Source organism: Macrobrachium rosenbergii, chromosome 8 (genome assembly GCF_040412425.1).
Source record: "Macrobrachium rosenbergii isolate ZJJX-2024 chromosome 8, ASM4041242v1, whole genome shotgun sequence".
NCBI lineage: Eukaryota > Metazoa > Arthropoda > Malacostraca > Decapoda > Palaemonidae > Macrobrachium > Macrobrachium rosenbergii.
In genome coordinates this window covers 70,554,443-70,574,597 of record NC_089748.1, presented here as the reverse complement: position 1 = coordinate 70,574,597, position 20,155 = coordinate 70,554,443, and the positions used below count along the sequence as shown (strand labels likewise).

The following is a 20,155-nucleotide window of genomic DNA, read 5'->3' as shown; positions in this document are numbered from 1 at the left end:
CGGTTTGAGGTGAAATAGCAATATTGCTATTGCATCTGTGAACAGAAGGGAGTGAACGACGTTGTGCATTTCAAGAGTGATCCGAACGATTTCACCTCCCGCATGCCATCTCATCTCATTCCTCATGAGTTGAGTATCCCGACGTACATGAAGGGTACGAGAAAAACGGAGAAAATGGGCATTCTATAGGACGTTGGAATTGTTGAGCAAGAGCCGATCTCTGGGATTCTCGCTCCTCTCTGTCTCCTTCCGTGAATGCAGAATTAATGCGGATATCACTGTCATTTGAATGCAGGTCTTTGCTTCAAAACTGCTCGTGATAATGTTCAACTCTGGGCAAATCTCGTCTTAAGAACAAAAAGTTAATGAACGTTACTGCAAACGAGAAGATTTTGTCCTAAGAAAAAGTGCTGTACTGTCAAGAATATATTTTCATTACCATCAAGCAAAGAAAGATAAAGCGAATATAATCGAGTGTATCTTAAAAATTTTTATGTTACCTGCACTTTTTTCTTAAAGTAAACACGATCCCATTCATGTAAAATTTACCGTTATTGTATTGAAAAATTTTCAGTATATTTTTTCTTCTTAAAAATGACAATCGCTAAAATGCTGCCCATTTGACTTAGAGATGAAAACCGATCAAACTGAAATTATATTTATCGCAGCGACAAATATCATTTCCTTCATCCTTGAAAGATTGAATGGGCCGTCGAGACATATCGTTCGCTTGGTGCCGTTCCTTTGTTCCGACGGACATTCATCCTCTGCTAGAAATCCTGTGACGTGATCTTGGAAAAGTCGCACAATGCTTTTATTCCACAAAAAGCATTTATTTTAAGTGTGGAGATACCTGGGCGAGAACAACTATCAAATCAAGTTCCGTCTATGTGATAAAACAACTTTAATGACTTTGCTGCTTAAATGATTCTGGAAAGGCAGGCATAGATTATTTTAGGGGCGAGTGTTAAAACGACGGATCAAAGCGGTTGACTCCGTGAGTGTTCACTGCAATGGTACGTAAGAGGGTGAATATTCTGACGTATATTGTACTGACTATATTTAGGGAGCTCCGTGGACAAATGAGAAGAGTATGGCGGTCCGTATCTACTTCGTTTGGGTTTGAATGCCGACTTTTGCCGCATTTCACTTTTTACGTGGTCAAATACAAGACCAGTTGCAGTTCAGTTTTGCTCTATAAGTGGCAATTCTATACAAGAAAGGAATCTATTTTCTTCTCTTGTTATTAATATCATCATTATTATTGGCTACCTGCAGTACTGACCTTTATTTAATAATGCAGTATAACAATACTATTCAGTCATACTCCTAGTGTGTCGTTTTAATTTGTATTGCTGTTAGTTAGTGGAAGGTAGATGACACCTTTTCTTAATTCGTCCTTGCATAAAAGAAGATACCAGTCTTTTGATGTAAGATGACACCCTTTCTTAATTCGTCCTTGCATAAAAGAAGATGCCAGTCTTTTGATGTAAGATGACTCCCATGAGTAGGCTAACTGGTTTTTGCCCACCACTACTCTCTTTTGCACGAACTTGGATGGAAAAACGGAAAAAGATGCTGAAAGCGTGCCCGTGTGACAGCGCCATCATTTCCAGAGCTTTTGCAAGTACATCAAATAATGAAAAGCAATCTTGGACTTTACATATATATACTTTAGCAGTTGTTATTGCTCATAATGGTGGGGTTAATTAGTGAAAGACCAAAACTCAAAGAAGTTCCGCTTATCGTATATATATTATGTATCATCACCGGTACTGAAAAATATCTTACGTTAATCCATCTATCGTTTTACATGATTTTTATGTTTCGTTTCTTGATGTGCACTGTTATCGAGCGTTAGTTACTGCACTATGCTGAATTCCATTTTCGTTTACCCATTTCCTTATCTATCCATTTACCTGCAGGAGAGGGTAGTTGTTTCACTATCTACCCATCTAACTACATGTCTCGATTCATTTTTCTGTCTATGTGCTCTGACAGGATACGTCCCTGCTTCATCCATTACAGATGTTGCGTAAGATTCTACCATGGTGGACGGTGGTGTTCTTTACGATGGTTGTAGCTAAAGCCCTGGCTGAAGAAATCTCGCACCGAGGGAGCTCGGACGATAACAGTTCCAAGGGACAAGAACTGAAACACACTGACAGAAAACGTCTCTTCGCTACCTATGCCACCACCACCTACACCGTCATTACTGCCAAGACCTCCACCGTATACCTGTCCTGTCTTTCGGGTACTGATGCAACTGTCTGCAAAGGACGAACCTCCAAGCGCCTCCGGAGATCCATGAAACAAGATCCAAGACTGGAAGGTCTGCCGTAAGTGCTGCCAAATCTTTCTTAAAGTGCCTTCAATGGTCTTTGTGTACTTATTTCACTTCAGCAGTATCTTTCCTACAAAAAGAGAGAGAGAGAAAAAAAAGAGCGGTGTTTCAAATAATCCCCAACTACGGTACGAGTATATCTGGTTATCTTGAGATGTACGTTTACAGTTTAGTTATTTTATTACTATTACTAGCACATTCGAACTACCCGTTATTCTAAATGCAGCATTAGATTTTCACAGTTTCAGGAAACAGATCCTGACAGTCTAGTGGACAAGGTCCAACACGTTAGAGTCTGCTTTCACCTCGATCCCGAAAATGAAATGTAGCAATTATTGAAAGGGTATCTTAAGGATATTTCAGTTGTGTATGTATATATATATATATATATATATATATATATATATATATATATATATATATATATATATATATATATATATATATATATATCAAAAAATAGCCACACAATTTCTCTATAATATATACAGTATATATATATATATACATACATACACACACACACACACACACACACACACACATATATATATATATATATATATATATATATATATATATATATATATATATATATATATATATATATATATATATATCATGTTACTAAATGTTAGCTACAATAAGACTTTTATGGTTTAGATTCCAGATTCTTTAATTCACAAAGTACACGCTTTCGAAGGCAAACAGTCTTCTTCTTCAGGTACCAATGCACTGAGGAGAAAGCAGCTACACTCGGGCATATAATTTATTTGAGTGCTCCACCCAACATCAGTTGTTTTCTATTTTTAATCCCTTGGATGACCTGCCCGTTGATCTCCAGCTCCTCCTGCCCTTCCATCCGGTCTTCTTGATCTCCGTGGTCGTATGCTTAATCCCTCGTTCGTAATTACCCTCTTGCTGTCAGTCTTTTTGTTTATGTTCTTAAAATTCTGATGAATTATCTCACAAGTACTCTTGTCCTCAATATTGTTTCCAAAGTTGCCTTCGATTGATTTTTCACAAGAGTTGACGAGAGCGTTCTCTACGATCACCCCGATGTTTTATTTTTGTAGGTTACCTATAAAATCTGTATTTTTCCAGTTGATGTTATGGTTGAAATTCCAGCAGTATTTGGCCTGCGCCGAGCCTTGGTTGTAATGGTGAATGTTCTGCCTTTGCTGCCTTGCTCTCTCCTGGCAAGATTTGCCGCTCGGACCAAAATATACTTTATCACAATTGTCACAAGGTCCTGGTAGACCTTCGCCACTGTCACTTGCACGGCCTGCTTAGCCACACTCAACCTATTGAGCCGTACAGACGTCATTAAGTATGATCCTTATGATTCTGTTACAACTAAATAATATACAGTAGCAGGTTGAAGAATTTATTACGATACCCATAAGTTTTGCGAGAATATGCAACATACTCAGGTTAAGAATATGCACTTAAGACGTCAAAGAAAGATAGAGGAATATAGTGAATAAAAATGTCACGAGTCTTACATACTCAACACATTTTGTCTTCATAATATTAACCCTTCAAGTCCGAAAGCCAATGGCAATGTACCACCAACTCCACGACTTTCTTGCAAGGTATCATTTTTCAAGACTGTTTTCTTTGGCTCGGATAGATTATGCATAGCAGTTGCTACAGACAGCATTGACCAAAATCCGATAACGATGCAGGTTATTTCAGGTTGCAGCTGAGACATCCTAGGTTTCTGTTTTGAAAATATCACTGTGAGCTGCGAATACATAAATGTGATACATAGGCATCATAAAGCTAAGTTACTGCGCATGAGAAAACGCCGACTATTCAGGCACAGAATGAATTGTATAAATACTTGTCACTGTTACATTCATGAAATTCCACGTGCTATTTTTTTCTACACTGTGCACCGATTTTCTTTTTCACTATTCAAGGGACGATTGAACAAAATGTCATTATTTTTCATTTATAGAGAAATTAAATGACTGATCCCAATCACCTTCACCCTAACCGATCACCCAATGTTCTTACACCAAAGCTCGGAAGTGTTAATGATCATTTTTACTTTGACGCCAGTTCATGATCTGAAATCTAACAGTCAGTTACTCTAAACTCATATTGATCAGAAGCTGTGTAATGGGAAGGTGTTTTAACCTACACTTTGCACTAACCACCTATGTTGTTCTGCAAAGTAAGTTGGAAAGAAGAACGTTAAGTGATAAAGGGGCCTAGTTCAGTCATTTTGCAGTAGTGAAAATATTTTACCTAGTTGAATCAAAAGATCAGGCCAGTATTCAGTGATATTTGCATAGGTGTCTTTTCTCTTTTTTCATTTCCATCCATGACTGACAACCTGTTTCAGCCCACATTCCATTTCCAGGCAAAACGAGGACATAGCCCTTGACTCCAGTGGTACTGAGCCGGGAGGACTGTTACTGACCACAGAGTCCAGTGATAAAGGTAAGTTTGGTTTCACTATCTGGACAACCACGAAGACGACCAGTTCGATCACAATCTTGTACACCAACACCTCTTCGACCCTTCGCCTCTCCTACTATTGCGTGGCGGGAGGCATCAATCTCCCCGACCTGAACTGCATGGGATAAAGGTGCCGATCAGAATCAAGTGGGTCCTGCTCAGAATCGACGGACGAAGGATGAGAATCGAACGAAACTGGGAGACAGGAAAAACAGAATGGACGCCGGAACCACTTGTTCTTTCTTTTATTTATTGATTAGCTGTGAAAGTGTTCAGCTCTTTTTAGTTGTTTCCTATTCAAGATGTGAATGTGCCTTTAAAGGACTAAACATACGTTGTGGTAATCGTCATCTGTGGTCATCATTATGTTTTAACAGTTGAATGAAAGAATGAATGATTCTCAGTTATCTGGCATTATAACAACAGTGGCCATTGACGCCGATTGCATTAGTTGAATACTGATGGTAATGATCATGTGTGGAAGTTATTACAGATAAATATTTTTAGCGTCTGTGTGTAAGAGATTTTGAACGAACCTGTATAATTGCAATTCTCCTGTGGCTAATTATTCCAGTTGTCACAGTTACGGTAGTCGTTATTGAGGTTATATAATCTAGATAAAAAATTAGAAGATTCAATACATTAGAATACTCTGAGATCAAATTACAATTTCCTTTTACGTTGTTTGTGAATGAATACAGAATCTTTGAAAAATGTTTGAAGATTATAAGGCAAGCAAAATACGTTCTCCTGTGACCCCTCTATTTGCTATACCTACTGTGGAGACTTTGAGACTACTGTTTTGTGTAAGCTTAATAATTACTATGTCTTGTTTATAAATGATGAAAATAATTCTTTTGTTTTTTAAGCCATATGGAAATTTCTTGTTTTCATTTTCTTTCTGAAAAACTAATTATATTTCCTCCAGCTATGGGAAGCAGATGCATTTTTCCAGAATGAACACAATGTACTTAGGCCCTCTGTACTTTTAAGATTGTTATATCTTAAAGGGTAAGAGAAAAGGGAGTGGAGTAGGAGGCTGAAAGGGCTAGGAAGGCTCGAGGCCTTTCAAAGAGGAAGATGTCTGGGTTCGTTGTTTTGGTTGGCCCTGGAAGCTTGGCAAAGGTTCTCTTCGTAACCCCAGAGGACTTGAAGGAGACTGTATTATGGATTAAGAGGTCAGAATGCCTCTTTTCCACCACCGCCTCAACTTTACTCTTAAGAAAGCATAAAGACAAAGCCAAGACCAATCTGTTCTGCTGAGAAAGACTATACTCAGATGAATTTGTCGGGAGAAGAGAGCCGACATAAGTAGTCTCTGCGTCATCTGGCATGTAGAACTTTTCTGGTGTCATTATGGGCTTAATCTAAAACAGCAACACAAACTAGTGTGTCTTAATGTCGGGAAAGTAGCACGCTCAATCTGCTGGACAGCTGGGAACCTTCTGATCAGAGCAGACTATTAAACTGGTCCAAGACACCATGAGCGAGCAGCTATCACAGTAGTCAGTAATCTGAACAACTTTGCCTCCTGAGAGTATGCTCTATTGACAAGATGGGATTGGCATAGGGGCAGTGGCTGCTTCCCGAGATCATTGAGCTCACAATAAGCAAAACGATCTCTCCATTCCAACTTTATCTGAAATGGTTCTGGAGATGAACCCTCAGGGCCTAACAAATTTCCCAAAGCAAGAACTGGATCCTCTCCCAAAAGAGCTGTCCGTCGGATAGAAATGTCATGGCTGACCAATTTGGTCGGCAAGGACAGGTCATAGGAATGTAATGGCAGACCAGTTTAGTCAGCAGGGACAGGTCATAGGATCAGAGTGATTCCTTTACCAGCACATGGTGAAAGGGGTTGTTAAGAGCTGTGGGAGCACTGGTCATTGACCTGTTCACCATTTAGTTAAATGCTTTGCGCTCCCACTCCACAGACACATGGGCTGCACTGGAGGATGCCTTTAAGCAACCAATGGTCAACTTCAGTATATATGCTCACTCTTCCTTTTCAGCCTGATCCTGATCCCTTAAGTGATCAACTGTATACTGGTTATGGCCAGTCTCACAATAACCCTGGCAAATTATTTGCCACAATCAAAGTGGTATCTAAATTTGGCAGCCCCACCTTGAGGAGATGTTACCAGTCTATGGAATTGCCTGTGCTTCACAGCTGGAGACTATCCAACAGTTCCTACAAGAGAAAAGCTTTTCTCAGAAGACTGCAGATGAGATGTTCAATACCGTCTGAAAACCCACAGCAAAGTGGGTCATCTTCTGCTGCTTCTATCATGAGAGGTTTATCTCTTTGGTGAAAGCCCCTTTTCAACTGACCATGGACTTCTTAGTATCACTTTGCTGAGACAAGCTCCTTTCTGTGTCTGTGGTAAAAGGATATTGTTTAGTCTTTTCAAAGGTGTTTCTGCTGAAGTGTCTCTATGCTTATGAGGTGCTTCGAGCAGTCTTGCCAACCCTGAGGACTACATGGTCTCAGTTAGGTGTGTTATGTGTCCCTGAAGGAGGCTCAAGGCAGGGGCATTATGTTCATGGCTGCATCATGTTCATGGCTGTCTCCCTGCTAGCCTTAGCAATGGCAAAGAGGGTAAGCAGGTTCATTTTTGTTTGCTCCTGGCTAGACAGGTGGTTACAGAAGTCACCCTTCTTCTGCTCATGCACATGACTGGAACACTGGCATTTTAGGGTAACAACACTAGCCATATTCTTTGGGTGATACCTCCCACCTAAAGGTTGAGCCTCCAAATAAAAGATGAAGGTTGTCGTTTTTTATTAAAAGCCTACCTCAAACAACCCAGCATTTGCCCGTTGATGAAGGAAAAAGGGATGCCATCAGCTGGGTGAGTAGGTGGGCCACCCATCCCATCATTTGCTTGCTGCTCATTACCTACCTTGTTACAAAGCTTCAGCAACCAGACCAACTTTTGCTGAAGGTATATTCATAAATATATCTGGAGAAAATGCAAATTATCCTGAATTTCCTAATCACTGAGTTACTGTACTACTTGTGCAAAATTTAAAGTTCCAGATAGCACATGCAGGCAAGAATGATGGGTAGACTTATTTTCTGCTTTGTTAATGCATGTTCACCGGTACTGGTACCAAGTTCCTGAAGGTGCAGAGAAAGTTATTGAGCTGTGAACAGTAGGAATAAGGTAATTATGTGGTCATAGCTTGTTTGTACTGTTAGTCCAGATCCTTGTTATGTGGCCAATTTCACCACACTCAGAAAAGTGTCTTTTTGGTTTGTACCGACTCTATACAATCAGCCAGAAATATATTGAAGACCACTTTAAAATGTTAGGATAAAAAAATAAAATAAATTTGTGCTACCTTGGAGGATAAGAGATGGTTTGTCTTACGACATTTGTGACTTGTTTTGATAGTATGAGCTTGCGGGGATTTTTAAGAAAACTGTAGAATACCTCTAAAAATGACCATGAAGAATGTCTATTCCATAGAAATCTATCAAATGCCAAGCCAAGAGACAGGCCTTCAAAGATTTTGTCATTACCTGACAGACACACAACCAATTGTTCTTGACAAATGTATAAAGATGGTCTTAAGTTATACTATATTTGAATATACTGTGGAATATTTACTACCAAAGCTCAGTAAAAAACTATCTTTCAAGTATAAGTACAGTACATAATGACCACTCGGCCACTTACCACATCTGGTTATTAATTAATTAAGTCCTATAAAGTACAAACAAGCTACAACTCCAGGGGGACTTGACCAGCATAATTAACCTACTCCTGCCATTACAAAATAAAAAAAATCATAATGACAATATAATCAAGAAAAACCTGAATGAAAACATGAAGAATAGGACACATTACTGCAGTTCAATAACTCACCATTTTAAATATACAATAAAGATCTTTATCAAACTGATTACTGAAAGGCATGGTATCCTTCAAAACTTGATGCATGATGTACCTTACACAACATGTATAAAAAGGCTACTGAATGGCATGAGTCAAGTGGCTTTTGACTGTAGCTTATACGTGACAATAAACTAGTCAGTACTTCCCACTTGTGAAAAAGGAAACTGCAGCATATTCAAAAACGGTATTTTATTTTTATTCTGTTTAAGCCATAAATATAACTGATATTCTGTGATACCACCATTTTAAACATCTCTATGAGAAATTCGTTAGAAAGGTATATGATTGATATTTCGAACACTGCACATACACTGACAACAAAGAACAGTAAAGGAATGCAGCTTTTAAGGGTGAACTACCAAAAAACTTGCAGGAAAAACACACCACACTAAGCAGACTTGTATCTCCCTAATATGCACACACTACTGAATATCATCCATTCTCAACTTGCCTGATTTACAAACAACTATTGTTTCAAGAGAGTGTCTGTTACCTGGCAAAATCTGGTTATGGTGTCTGTAACTTACAAGCACAACATCGGAAATATAATTTACACGAAATATACCAAAGATATGCATTACAGTTAACTTGAATAACACTTACAAAATAAACTAAACCAATGATTCAAGCCAAGTATGGTACATACAAATCATTATACTTTACTAAGATCAGTGAACCAGTAAAACAAGATTCTCCATAGGATGAGTTCTTTTGCCAGTTTCAAGCAAAAAAAAGGTTTAAATTCTGTGACTGGTCCAGATGTTGAGATCCAAATACAGTAGTACTAGATACTGGTTTAACTTTTTGCATACGTATAAGAGTCCCATGCAAAGGCTCATCATGGTCACAATAACAGAGTGTAATGTCTCTGTAATAGGTAAAACACCTCCATGGCAGGATACAGGTGTAGTGTTTGCTAAATCATTATACTGTATAACTGCTATGGATATTTCTATATAATATTATTAGTTAGGAATTATTTTCATACATGTTACCCAGTATGAGGGACAGCAAATACTTCAAAATCGAGGATTTTGGATCCAAAAGCAGTGTCTAACAAATAATTTATTTACATTAGAAAAATACATATATCTTCTTAGGTATCAGCTGAATTTTTTTCCATTTTTTTCTTTGTATCTTCATTAATCAAATACTGGAGCAGGTCTGTTAGTCCTTCAAATTCTGTCCTACTCTGGGGTGGATCATTTTTGGGTATTCTGGGCAAAATGTTACCTGCCTTCATCCTGAATTCCTGAAGCTGTAATATGGTATAAATAGTACAGAATGAGAGTCAATGTCACTGCACAAATCATTTTAATTGTCATAAAATATAAAAATACTAAAATCAAAGGCTGTAAGGAGTAACTCTTCCAATATAATAAACCTTAGTCTTATGCATATGCCTATTTCCTAATATTAGTTGTCATCAGCACTAAACAGATAATCATCATAATCCATTACCATATGTCATATCAGATTTCCTATTTATGGGTTTTAATCTAGGATCTGGCTTTAGTTCTATAGGAATGTTTGAATGGGGAGACTTTTCTTAAAAATGGTTAGTATATTTTTTGTCTTGGGTGGACATTTGTCACCTACTAAACTTGTCATATTTCTGTAAATACTGGCCTGATTTGCATGAATGATTCACAGATCCTACTAACAGGCCTTGTAAAAGTGATGAATAATGTTTCAAAGTACATGAACCTAATTTTCATGTATCAGTTTTACTTTTGTGTTGTACTAATTGATTATATTTTCATTTGCAAGTTGCTGATATGAACTATAGATATGGATGCTGTAAAATTATCTACTGGAGTGATGAAAAGAGTACATCCGACATCAAACCAGATAAAAAAAAATGCATATGTAATAAACATGATGAAAGCATATTAACTACTAAAATTTTTAAAAAATTAGGGGAGCTGCAAACATACTGTGACAATGCACAGTAATTGATTGTCTGAACTCATTGACTGAGTAGTGTTTGCTACAAATAACAATGTCTCATGGAATCCCTTTTCAAAATTCAGAATCCCTTCCTAAGATTCAGGAAAAAACAGAAATGAAGAAAATGGAAGCAATATTCATTTGAATGAAGAGGAAAATCTTCCAAATGTACATGACTGTGAGCATGACAACATATAACTCAAGAAAGCCTTACTTTTTTTAAAAAGGTTATGTATTATCTATGATCAGAAATTTCATAAGTGGAGCCACTGACTCACCTAGATGAGCTGGAAAGATTTCCAAACTTAGTCATTTAGAGGAAGTAAAGGTCATATTGGCATGAGCCAGCCCAGAGCCACCACTGGCGACAGATCTTGGTACCAGTAGCAAATAATCTGGAGTGTCCATGCCAAGAGATAAAGTCAATAGACAACAGGGAGGTGGCCATAGAAAAAGGAATCTGCCAAGCAGCAGCTGCAGCTAAGTTCTTGGAAGCCACATTGTATTTAAAGGAAGATGTTTTCACTGGTGATTTGTGTGATGTGTTAAGCAATTTTGGTGCTTATCTACTGTGTCACAGCGACTGAATTTCTGGGTATTTGCAGAAACACACATAGAAACATCATTCTAATGGCAAAAGCACACCTCAGGCATCAGAAAAGGTGGCCACTTTTTCTTGAATAGCCTATGATCCAGATAAAGTTCACAGATAGTCTTCCATTTCTCCGCATCTACCTTGACCCTTACTTCAAAAAGAGTGAGGAAGGGTTCAGCACAGACCTATTCTGCAACTAGAGACTGCTCTTAGTTGCAGCCTGGTGAGGAAACTGACTGTAAATTGAATTATGCATCTTCAAAACCAGGTTGGCCAAAAAAGTTTGCAGAATGTGAGTAAGGAGGGTCAGTGTACTTCCCCTCAACACCAAGTTTCCAAAACTGGCATGTCCTGTTCCAAGGAGAACTGGACATGGCAAAGTCTGATAACATGTTAGCTAAAGGTCCAACTATACAGTAATACAGATTGGAGGGTGACTGTCTCCACGGGCAATGCTTTTGATGGGGAGAAGATGATCCTTATGCCTGAAACATCTCCAGCGAGCGAGAGTTTTCATCAACCCACTGTAAGAAGCAGTTTTGCAAGTCCTGTGACACAGAGAACGTCCTTTAGTACACCACTGAAGGATGCAATAGCTTCTAAAGCTATCAGAAGAGTTATAAAGTTCAGTGATGACAGAATCTGCCTCCATCAGCATCCCACAGGTGAGTGGGGACCGCTGTAGCTGGAACAATGGCAAAGTCTCTGAAGTGAACCTAAGAGTTCCTTTGATCTAAGATGCCAAATGCTACGGGGGTTGCAACCGAAGGCTCTCAAAGGCCATTGTGCTTATGCATGATTTCGGTAATCCTCTTGGGAATGCCTCTCCAGCTCTATTCAGATATGGTTCTGTCCCTGAGACAGATGAACCTTCCACTGAAGCAGAAAGGAAGGTGCTGCAGACTGACATGAAGAAAGGCCACACAAGCAGGAGGATATCAAATCAACTCCTAACAAAGAGGGATGAGACCCAGGTCAAAAGAAAAGTTGAGGTAAGGGCCAAGAACAAATTGGTAACCCCAGCAGACCAATGGGATGAAAGGAGACAGGTTGGATCTCCTCCCTCGAGAAGCCTGGATAAGCTACCAATCATGAGCCCACTTGTAACTTACAAAGTCCATTCACCTCTCCCAGGGAATTCTCAAGGTAGAAAGCAAAATTCTGAGTCCTCTTCCTACTTCTCCTTTAGTATGGGAACTGAACTGCAGGAAGGCAGATATTGAAGAAGACAGTGAGAGTGAGGAAAAGGAAGAGGAGAAGAGAGTAGTAAAAGGATAGTTTCCCAACCTTCCTCCAACTTTGCCTATCACTGTGTCCCTCCTCTACAGCTAAGGATGTGGTTGATGCAGGCTTCTAGGAGGACCCAGGAGTCACAACACTAACACCATGAACAGATGACAACATCTCATCCCTTTCTGAAACAGGCATACCTGTAATGTGAACAGCAACAAAAGCAATACCAGCAGCAGCAGCAAAGGGGCAGTACTGACAGCGGCAGAAGTTGCCAAAGCCAAGACAGGCAAAAATACAAGTCATAAACAGTCATCAACAGTTATACAAAGAAACTTACAACTCAGCCTAGCAGGAAGCACAAACAGATGTCTATGCCAGAAGGCAGCTGAAGAAAAAGTGCTTGGGACAGCAGATAAGTGGGGGTATTTACCAATTCATTTACCAATTCACACCCTAACCACCAGTTAACTACCTTGTTACCAATTGTCAATGACCAATTCCACTTTGTGCTGAGGAATGCTCCTAAATAAGAGGTGATGGTTTGTACTCCTGTAGGAGCAAAAAATTAACTTTCTTGTAGGGATTTCTGTTACACCTGGCAAGTCTGGTCAGTCCAAGATACCAAGAGAATATCTTTGAGCCTAGTGCAGAATCCAAGGAGAACTCTTGCAGGTCCATGGATCTGGTCCCTCCTCCTTAGGCAGATGACTGTGGTGATGTTGTCCAGTGTAACAGTAACATGTCCATTTTGACTTTGTTCAACCTACTAAAAATCATGAAAAGGAAATATACTTTTTATAAAAACATTTGGACTGCCCAAGTAGGTCATTCTCATCCATAAATGAAAATTAAAAATTATATTGTAAACAGAAACTGGATGAGAAGATGGTCACAACTGATGATATAACCACTTGTAGAGGTCATTCTCCACACAGCATATGCAGCTTACATCTGATTGTTTTTACCAAGAGTTTCCATAAATACCAAGCTATTCTTCCTGAACAAAAGGGATGAGTTAAAAAAATTTATGGGAGTACAGGAAGCTGCCACTATACCCACTGGATGGAGGGACTCATGATGAAGAAAAACACACACACAAGCTTTTGCTGTACATAATGAACAATTACATAATTTCACACAAGGGCACATATGCTTGATATTTCCGACTATAAGCCTCTCAGCATATGGTCCAAAATAATGATACAACAACTTGTGAAGGTCAGTCTCCATAAGGCATTTACAACCTACACCTAATTGTCTTTGCCTTAAATTTTCATAAATGGCAAGCTAAATTAAATACATGTCATAACTGTTCCTAAATTGACATTAATAAGTCTGTTCTATAACAAATGGACAAAGATAACTAATTCTGTTATAACTAATTCCATACTAAAAGCAAATTAGCTACATGACAATTCATTACTTACATTTGATGCACCACTCAACTTCCAGACGCCAAGGCAAAATAATGAAAATCCAGTAACGGCATAAAGTGTCCCCCATGCAAGAGCACGCATTGCCAAAGCCCCTCCAGCCATGTGTAAGTCTCTAGCTCCTATCATTCCTTTATTAAACATTTCAGGGTCTTTCTTCTTTGCCATTCCTAGCGTCATTCCAAATCCGCCAAGTATTGATGCACCAGCAATGCCAGTAAGGAATGCTGCAGCTGTGTAAAAGAATATGAGACAAGTGTTAGGAATAAAACGATGTAAATTTTTATACTTCATAAACTTTGATCTTTTGAAGTATACAAACCACTCTTTGTTTCACAACAAACCCATTAGTGCATTGTTACTTAAGCCTTCTGTGCATCTGTGCAAATTTCAACACTCATTCTACAAAGAAAAAAGAATCCATTTCAGGTTTGGTAGATGTTACACATGGCTGACAAAAGAGAGTGAGTCAAAAGACAACCTTTCTGGGTAACTTGACCAAGAGAGCCACTAGATTGGGAAACCAATCAGCATGAGGCCAATGAGTAATTGCCCAGGTCATTCTAAACCCCAGTATGATTAACACTCAATTGACCACAAGGTGGATAAGACTGAAATGAGTAAAGATGTAAACTTCCAGATTGTCCCAGGGGTGTTGGAAGGCATCTTCTAGGGTTGTCCACAGGATCTGGCACTGGGGAGCAGAACACTGGGAACATCCTTTTTAGCCATGTGATGAAGAGGTTGCTCACTGGTGTTACCCAAAGCTCAAACAGCCTTTCTATCACTGAGGGGTATGACGACCACTGCCCCTACTACTTAGACCTGGAAGCTGAGTTGGTCTGCCACTACATTCCTCCTGCCAGGAATGTACCTGGGTAAAAGTTTGACAGCATGGTGAAACTCCTCTCACATATTCTGTCTTGCCAGCTGGTGGAGGTGAAGGCAACTGTACCCCCATTTGTTGATGTGTGCCACTATATTTGTATTGTTGCTCATCAATGCTACTGAGTAACCTATCACACACTTTTGGAATGCTTACTGGGTAAACATGCTGCCCAAATTTCCAAAACTTTGATGTGCTTGACGTTACTCCTCTGACCACACACCGAAACAAACGTACTACTCAGGCACACACCCCACCCCTTCTTTACAGTATCTGTAAACAGAATTATCTCTGGCGGCAGCAAGCTCAGGAAACTCCCACAAGGTCACTGATATCCAGTTACCAAGAAAGAGCTTGACCATGGGAAGCAGGAAGAAGACATGCTCACATTGCTGCGCCTTACTTCATCCAAGACTCATACTCTCCTTGGCTGCACAAGAAGACGTTTTGAGGTATGAAGCAAGTGTTGGAGGGGTACAGCCTCTACTCAGTACCATGTGGGTATCCCCAAAGGCAAGCTGATCCTACAGGAGGCCCAACAGCACTGAGTTCCTTAGCTGAGACAGCAGCAAAGACTAGGTGCTTGGAATACTAAGCAGGCATGTCTGTCAGTTCTCCAACAAAGCTGCAGACAAAAAAGGGTAGAAAATGTTAAATATGTTGAATCAAGAACACTTGCTGCAGTCTCATTTGGGGAGAACTCAGCGAGCATACATGGGTTGGCACTGTTGAAGGGCATGGGCTGGTCATTTACTCTAACAAGCATAAACTCCACACCTGCAGCTGGTAGTGAAAAAGAGGGCAATCCAAGAAAAAGGAGCCAAAAAGATTAGGCAGTATGGATGGCAGAGTAATCCCCTTCAAATAAACTGCTGCCTAGCCTCTCCATTGTGAAGGAGGCCAGCTACCATACTCACAGCACCAATGCAAAACAACAAAATCCACTTATGTCCTTAACATCTTTTTTTTTCCTTTTCTTGTACAATTCCATGTTGACAAAAAACAAAGCACCATGTGTGCAATTACAAAAGTTCAAAAGAGTTTCAACCTGACCATGGCCAAAGAAAATTTGCTTGATGGCACCAGGTGAGAGTGGGTTTCCCTCCCCAATTCACCACCTACCACCAATTAACTACAGTAATTTGTTACCCAGTTTCAATTACTTAATTCCAGCTCATGCTCAAGAATACTCCTATATACCAAGCAATGGTTTGTTCTAATATGAATAAACTCATCTTTGAACCAGTCCATAACAGCATAAGCATGAGAAGAGTCAAGGTTGGTCTTCCTTTCCCTGAAAGACCAAGTAAGTGTTATGAGGGTACCCAGAGTCACATATCAGGGCCCAGGCATCAGTTAACTTATGCACTATTAGTCATTCATGAGTATGAGAGCCAATCTTCTTGCATCACCCACTCATGCCTGTTCCTATAAACAGGTGCAGGGACTGCCATCATCCTCAGTAGTCAATAAACTTGACTGATGACAAAGCTCGTGGATAGTGTTATGTCATCAGTCAAGCTTATTTTGCCATCTCTTAATGCTGATTTGTGACACAGACATAAAGTCCATTCATTATGTTTGACACACAAAATATACTACTACAAACATCCAATGCATTCATCTTTACATGACTAGCTGTTTTTGCTCACAACACTAGGCAAGCTGCTATTGCAAACAATGTGTTGTTTTCTAGTAACAGGTTTAATACTACTCAATTTGCTATAAGTTTTATTTTGGCTACAATTACAATGTGGAATAGTTTGCCTAGCACAGTTATGGAAACTTCTGATCCCCAAATGATTAAGCGAGGAGCAAATTCATCTATATTGTCTGCTGACATATTCTGAATTCAGGTGTACCAGTTTTAATTTCTGTTCCCTCATATTCATTTATATATCATCTTTCTAAAAACTTGTTTCTTTCTGCAGGCTGATTTTCCTTAGGAGCCCTCTTGGGTTTATAGTCTGTTGACTGTCCACAAGTAATAGTGTCTGAAGTAGTACTGCTTCCCACGTTTTTATGACACCGGGCTTGCCCTCCCTTGATGTTATCCGGCGCCATGCAGTACAGTATTTACTTTAAAACAAAGACTGGAGAAATCAAATGCTGTTTTATTGCGACTGTTAAAAGACAGTGATGCATGATGAATGGCACAGAATACTCTAATGATAGTTAAAACTACTTTTTTTATGTTCTATATCTGGAATGATATGTGCAGTATGTTTATTAAGTAGATGGAGAATATAGTTGTTACTGAGCTTATTTACGCTTGCTGTTAAGATCTAGTTGTATGACCTTTTTAAAAGTTTATATTTATTGGTAATATACACAGAGGGGTGCATTCCCACTTTAGTTGTGATAATTGTATTTTTCCAGTAAATTTTTTTGTTCAATAATAAATCAAAATTGTAGCTTCTTGGCACCACTACTTTATTTTGTAAATTATTGTATATGAATTCATATTCGAAGTAAAGTATTATTATTATTATTATTGTAGTGGTTTTCAGCTGATGATTTAAAGAAAGAGGAAAGGTTCAGAGCCATTAAACTTCTAAGCCTTCTTAAGGGGAATACCTCCCATGTCCTCTACCTGGACATCTGCTGACCCATGGAGAAGGAAGACAAAGAGGAAGATGAGGCGGAAGAATAAGAAAAGAAAAAAGAGGAAGGCAAAGTACAACAATGCTTCTTCAGTTTCTTATGACCTTGGGCTTTCCCTGTTTTCCCAGGGCCACCAAGATCAAACTTGAGACAGGTATCCCCATATTGACTGAAGTACAGCCAAGGCTGTTAAAGCACCCACAATGGGGGCAGTAGTAACATTAGCAGCAGTTTCAACAAGAAATTCAGAGTGAGAGGTAACTGCTGAAGTAGTGAGGTTCGCCAAGACCAAGGCAGGCAAAAAATATTTGACTGAAGCCAAATATTCCAAAAAGGCATACAGGCAGTCCCGGTTATTGGTGGGGGTTCCGTTCTGAAGGTGTGATGATAACCGAAAATTGGCTTATCGGCACCGAAAATCACCGATTCTTGGTTATCTGTGCCTCTATTAGGTACATATCGGCGCCAAACCCCAATTACTAACGCCGATAAGTGGAAATCGACGATTTTCTGCGTCGAAAATCGCTGATTTTCGTCACTAGACAAGCGCTGCAAAACTGGATCGCCGATAACCAGGGACTGCCTGTACTGGGTTGGGTCTCCTTAGATGTCCAAGGAGGGCCACAATGCATTCAGGAACCGCTTCCTATCCTGGGAATGCCTCAGAGTCGTCCTCTGACCGGCCAATGAAGAATTAGAGGAATTTATTTCTGGTGATAGAAATTCATTTCTCGTCATAATGTGGTTTGGATTCCACAATAAGCTGTAGGTCCTGTTGCTAGGTAACCAGTTGGTCCTTAGCCAAGTAAAATAAATCTAATCCTTTGGGCCAGCCCTTAGGAGAGCTGTTAATCAGCTCAGTGGTCTGGTTAACTAAGATATACTTAACTTAACTCGGAGTTGTCACTGTAAATGCATGAGAGGTGGGGGTTATAACTTAAGTTCCAGCCACTTGAGAGTCCATGTAGATTGCCAACTATTCCAATAAGAGTTTGCATAGATACCATTCCAACAGCTGGGACATGAGTGAAGATCAAGGAAGTGCAGGAATGAACTGCAGTGTATCACCCTGGAACGCACAGACAAAACATTCCTCAACTTCTTCCACTATAGCTCAAAAACAGTGTACATTACTGACCTCTGTATAGAATAAAAATGAAGGTCATCATTCAAAGAGGACATAAATCTAACACACATCTGCTCATGTCCTGGAAATTTACACTGATCCTTCTTACAAGCAGAGAATCATCAAACACCACCATTTTTACAGTCAGGCAAATGCAATGGTCAACAGATGAGCCATAGTCAGTACAGCAATAATTCAAACATGAGAATACGTGGAGCTTCATCAGCAGCCATGATACACAAAAGAGGCAGGACACACTGACAGCAAGTGAAGAGAAAGTGACACAGTCAGTATAGCGAGTGGGTAGGTCTCCCCACTCACCTGCCACTAAGCCTAGTTAACTACTGAGTTACTAAGCTTCAACAACCAGACCAGCTTTTGCTGAAGGTAATCCACATAAAGGACAAAGGTTAGCACAGTATTCTCATAGGGACAAACACCAAATCTGAAAGTTTTATATAGATAGTTTACATACAGATACAGGTTGCTGCTTTAGAAAAAATAAAACTAACGGGTAGTTTGCAGAATGACGGGATCAGGTTCTTACACTACCTCGAAACAGAAGATTATTTCATATTTCCGATGTTTAGTGTTACTCGGGGGGGGGTCAAGCCCGGCCAGGTAAGGGCATGGCACCCTAAGTGAGATTAGGAAGGTACGGTCTTGTTAGGTCAGGACACGGCATTCTAGGAAAGGTTAGGTTCGTTTGCGTCTGCAGAACCTGTTCCTGTAGTTATACACTCGCCAGACGATGCATAGCCAATCACCTGTCTCCCACTTTGTTAGGCTACCAGGCTTCAACGACCAAAATTTCCAAAACTATAGTTATGGTTACTGAAGTAATTCCAATTATTTTAATAATTTCTGTTGGAAACACTTAGTCAACTATTACAACCCTAGCCTAACAAGCTTAAGTTAGGATAATGTAACTAAAAGTTATGAGGGATAATGTAATTAATTGCTTTCTCAACATAAAATATAGGTTTTTCTGTTAAACACGACATGATTTTGAGGTGTCACGTACTGCCATAGCTAATACGGCAAAACTGTAATTAAACACAGGCCTTGACAAGTCGTATTTTTATTAAAGAGATAAACATTCATTTTAATTATCATTCAAATCACATCATTAGCCTGTGAAAGCAATTAATGTCCATCATGAAATCAGGTGTCCACTGCCTTAGGCCCAATTAATTACCATTCAAGACATCTGACAAACATCTGACAGCAAAGCCTATTAACCTGCTGTCTTTAAATAGTAAGATATTCATATTACCCTGATAGGTAGATTTGTCGATGCTTTTCTTTTCATTTTTGTCATTCGTAAGCCGAGGTTCTGCATCCATTAGCTTAAAACTGTCTGAAACCTAAGTTCACCAAACTTCAAACTTCAATGCATGCCTATAGAAATTGTGTACTGCAGACTACATCTTTCATTCGGATTTTCTCCCATAATATATATTACCTTTTAAAATGTCTTATAAACAATAAGAGTCATCATTAAGTTCATTCGAGTAAAATATAATTATTTTATTTATATTAATAAGGCGAAAGCAAGTAAATATGGGTATATTACGACCGTACAGCGGCACGGATATGTATTCCAAAGCCGC

General features: G+C 39.3%; 1 protein-coding gene and 1 long non-coding RNA gene across 2 annotated transcripts; one reads left to right on the top strand and one right to left on the bottom strand.

Annotated features, from left to right (window-relative positions):
- The first annotated feature begins 789 nt into the window (after window positions 1–789).
- Window positions 790–5,665, top strand: LOC136840975 (uncharacterized). The gene is made up of 3 exons (XR_010853810.1): window positions 790–1,016; window positions 2,029–2,339; window positions 4,716–5,665. It is a non-coding gene; the product is annotated as an uncharacterized lncRNA (long non-coding RNA).
- A 4,102-nt stretch (window positions 5,666–9,767) lies between these two features.
- LOC136840973 (transmembrane protein 242) lies at window positions 9,768–19,984 on the bottom strand. The gene is made up of 3 exons (XM_067107972.1): window positions 19,819–19,984; window positions 13,921–14,159; window positions 9,768–9,973 (listed from the first exon to the last, which is right to left on the bottom strand). Exons 1-3 carry the CDS (start codon window positions 19,886–19,888, stop codon window positions 9,812–9,814), a joined length of 471 nt encoding a protein of 156 aa, XP_066964073.1. The 5' UTR covers window positions 19,889–19,984; the 3' UTR covers window positions 9,768–9,811.
- Window positions 19,985–20,155: the final 171 nt, after the last annotated feature.

Coding starts and splice junctions, on each gene's coding strand:
- LOC136840973 (XM_067107972.1), bottom strand. CDS start 19,888: ATGGATGCAGAACCTCGGCTTACGAATGACAAAAATGAAAAGAAAAGC. Junction 14,160..19,818: donor CGACAAATCTACCTATCAGG/GTAATATGAATA, acceptor TCTTTTACACAG/CTGCAGCATTCCTTACTGGC. Junction 9,974..13,920: donor AGTTGAGTGGTGCATCAAAT/GTAAGTAATGAA, acceptor ACCATATTACAG/CTTCAGGAATTCAGGATGAA.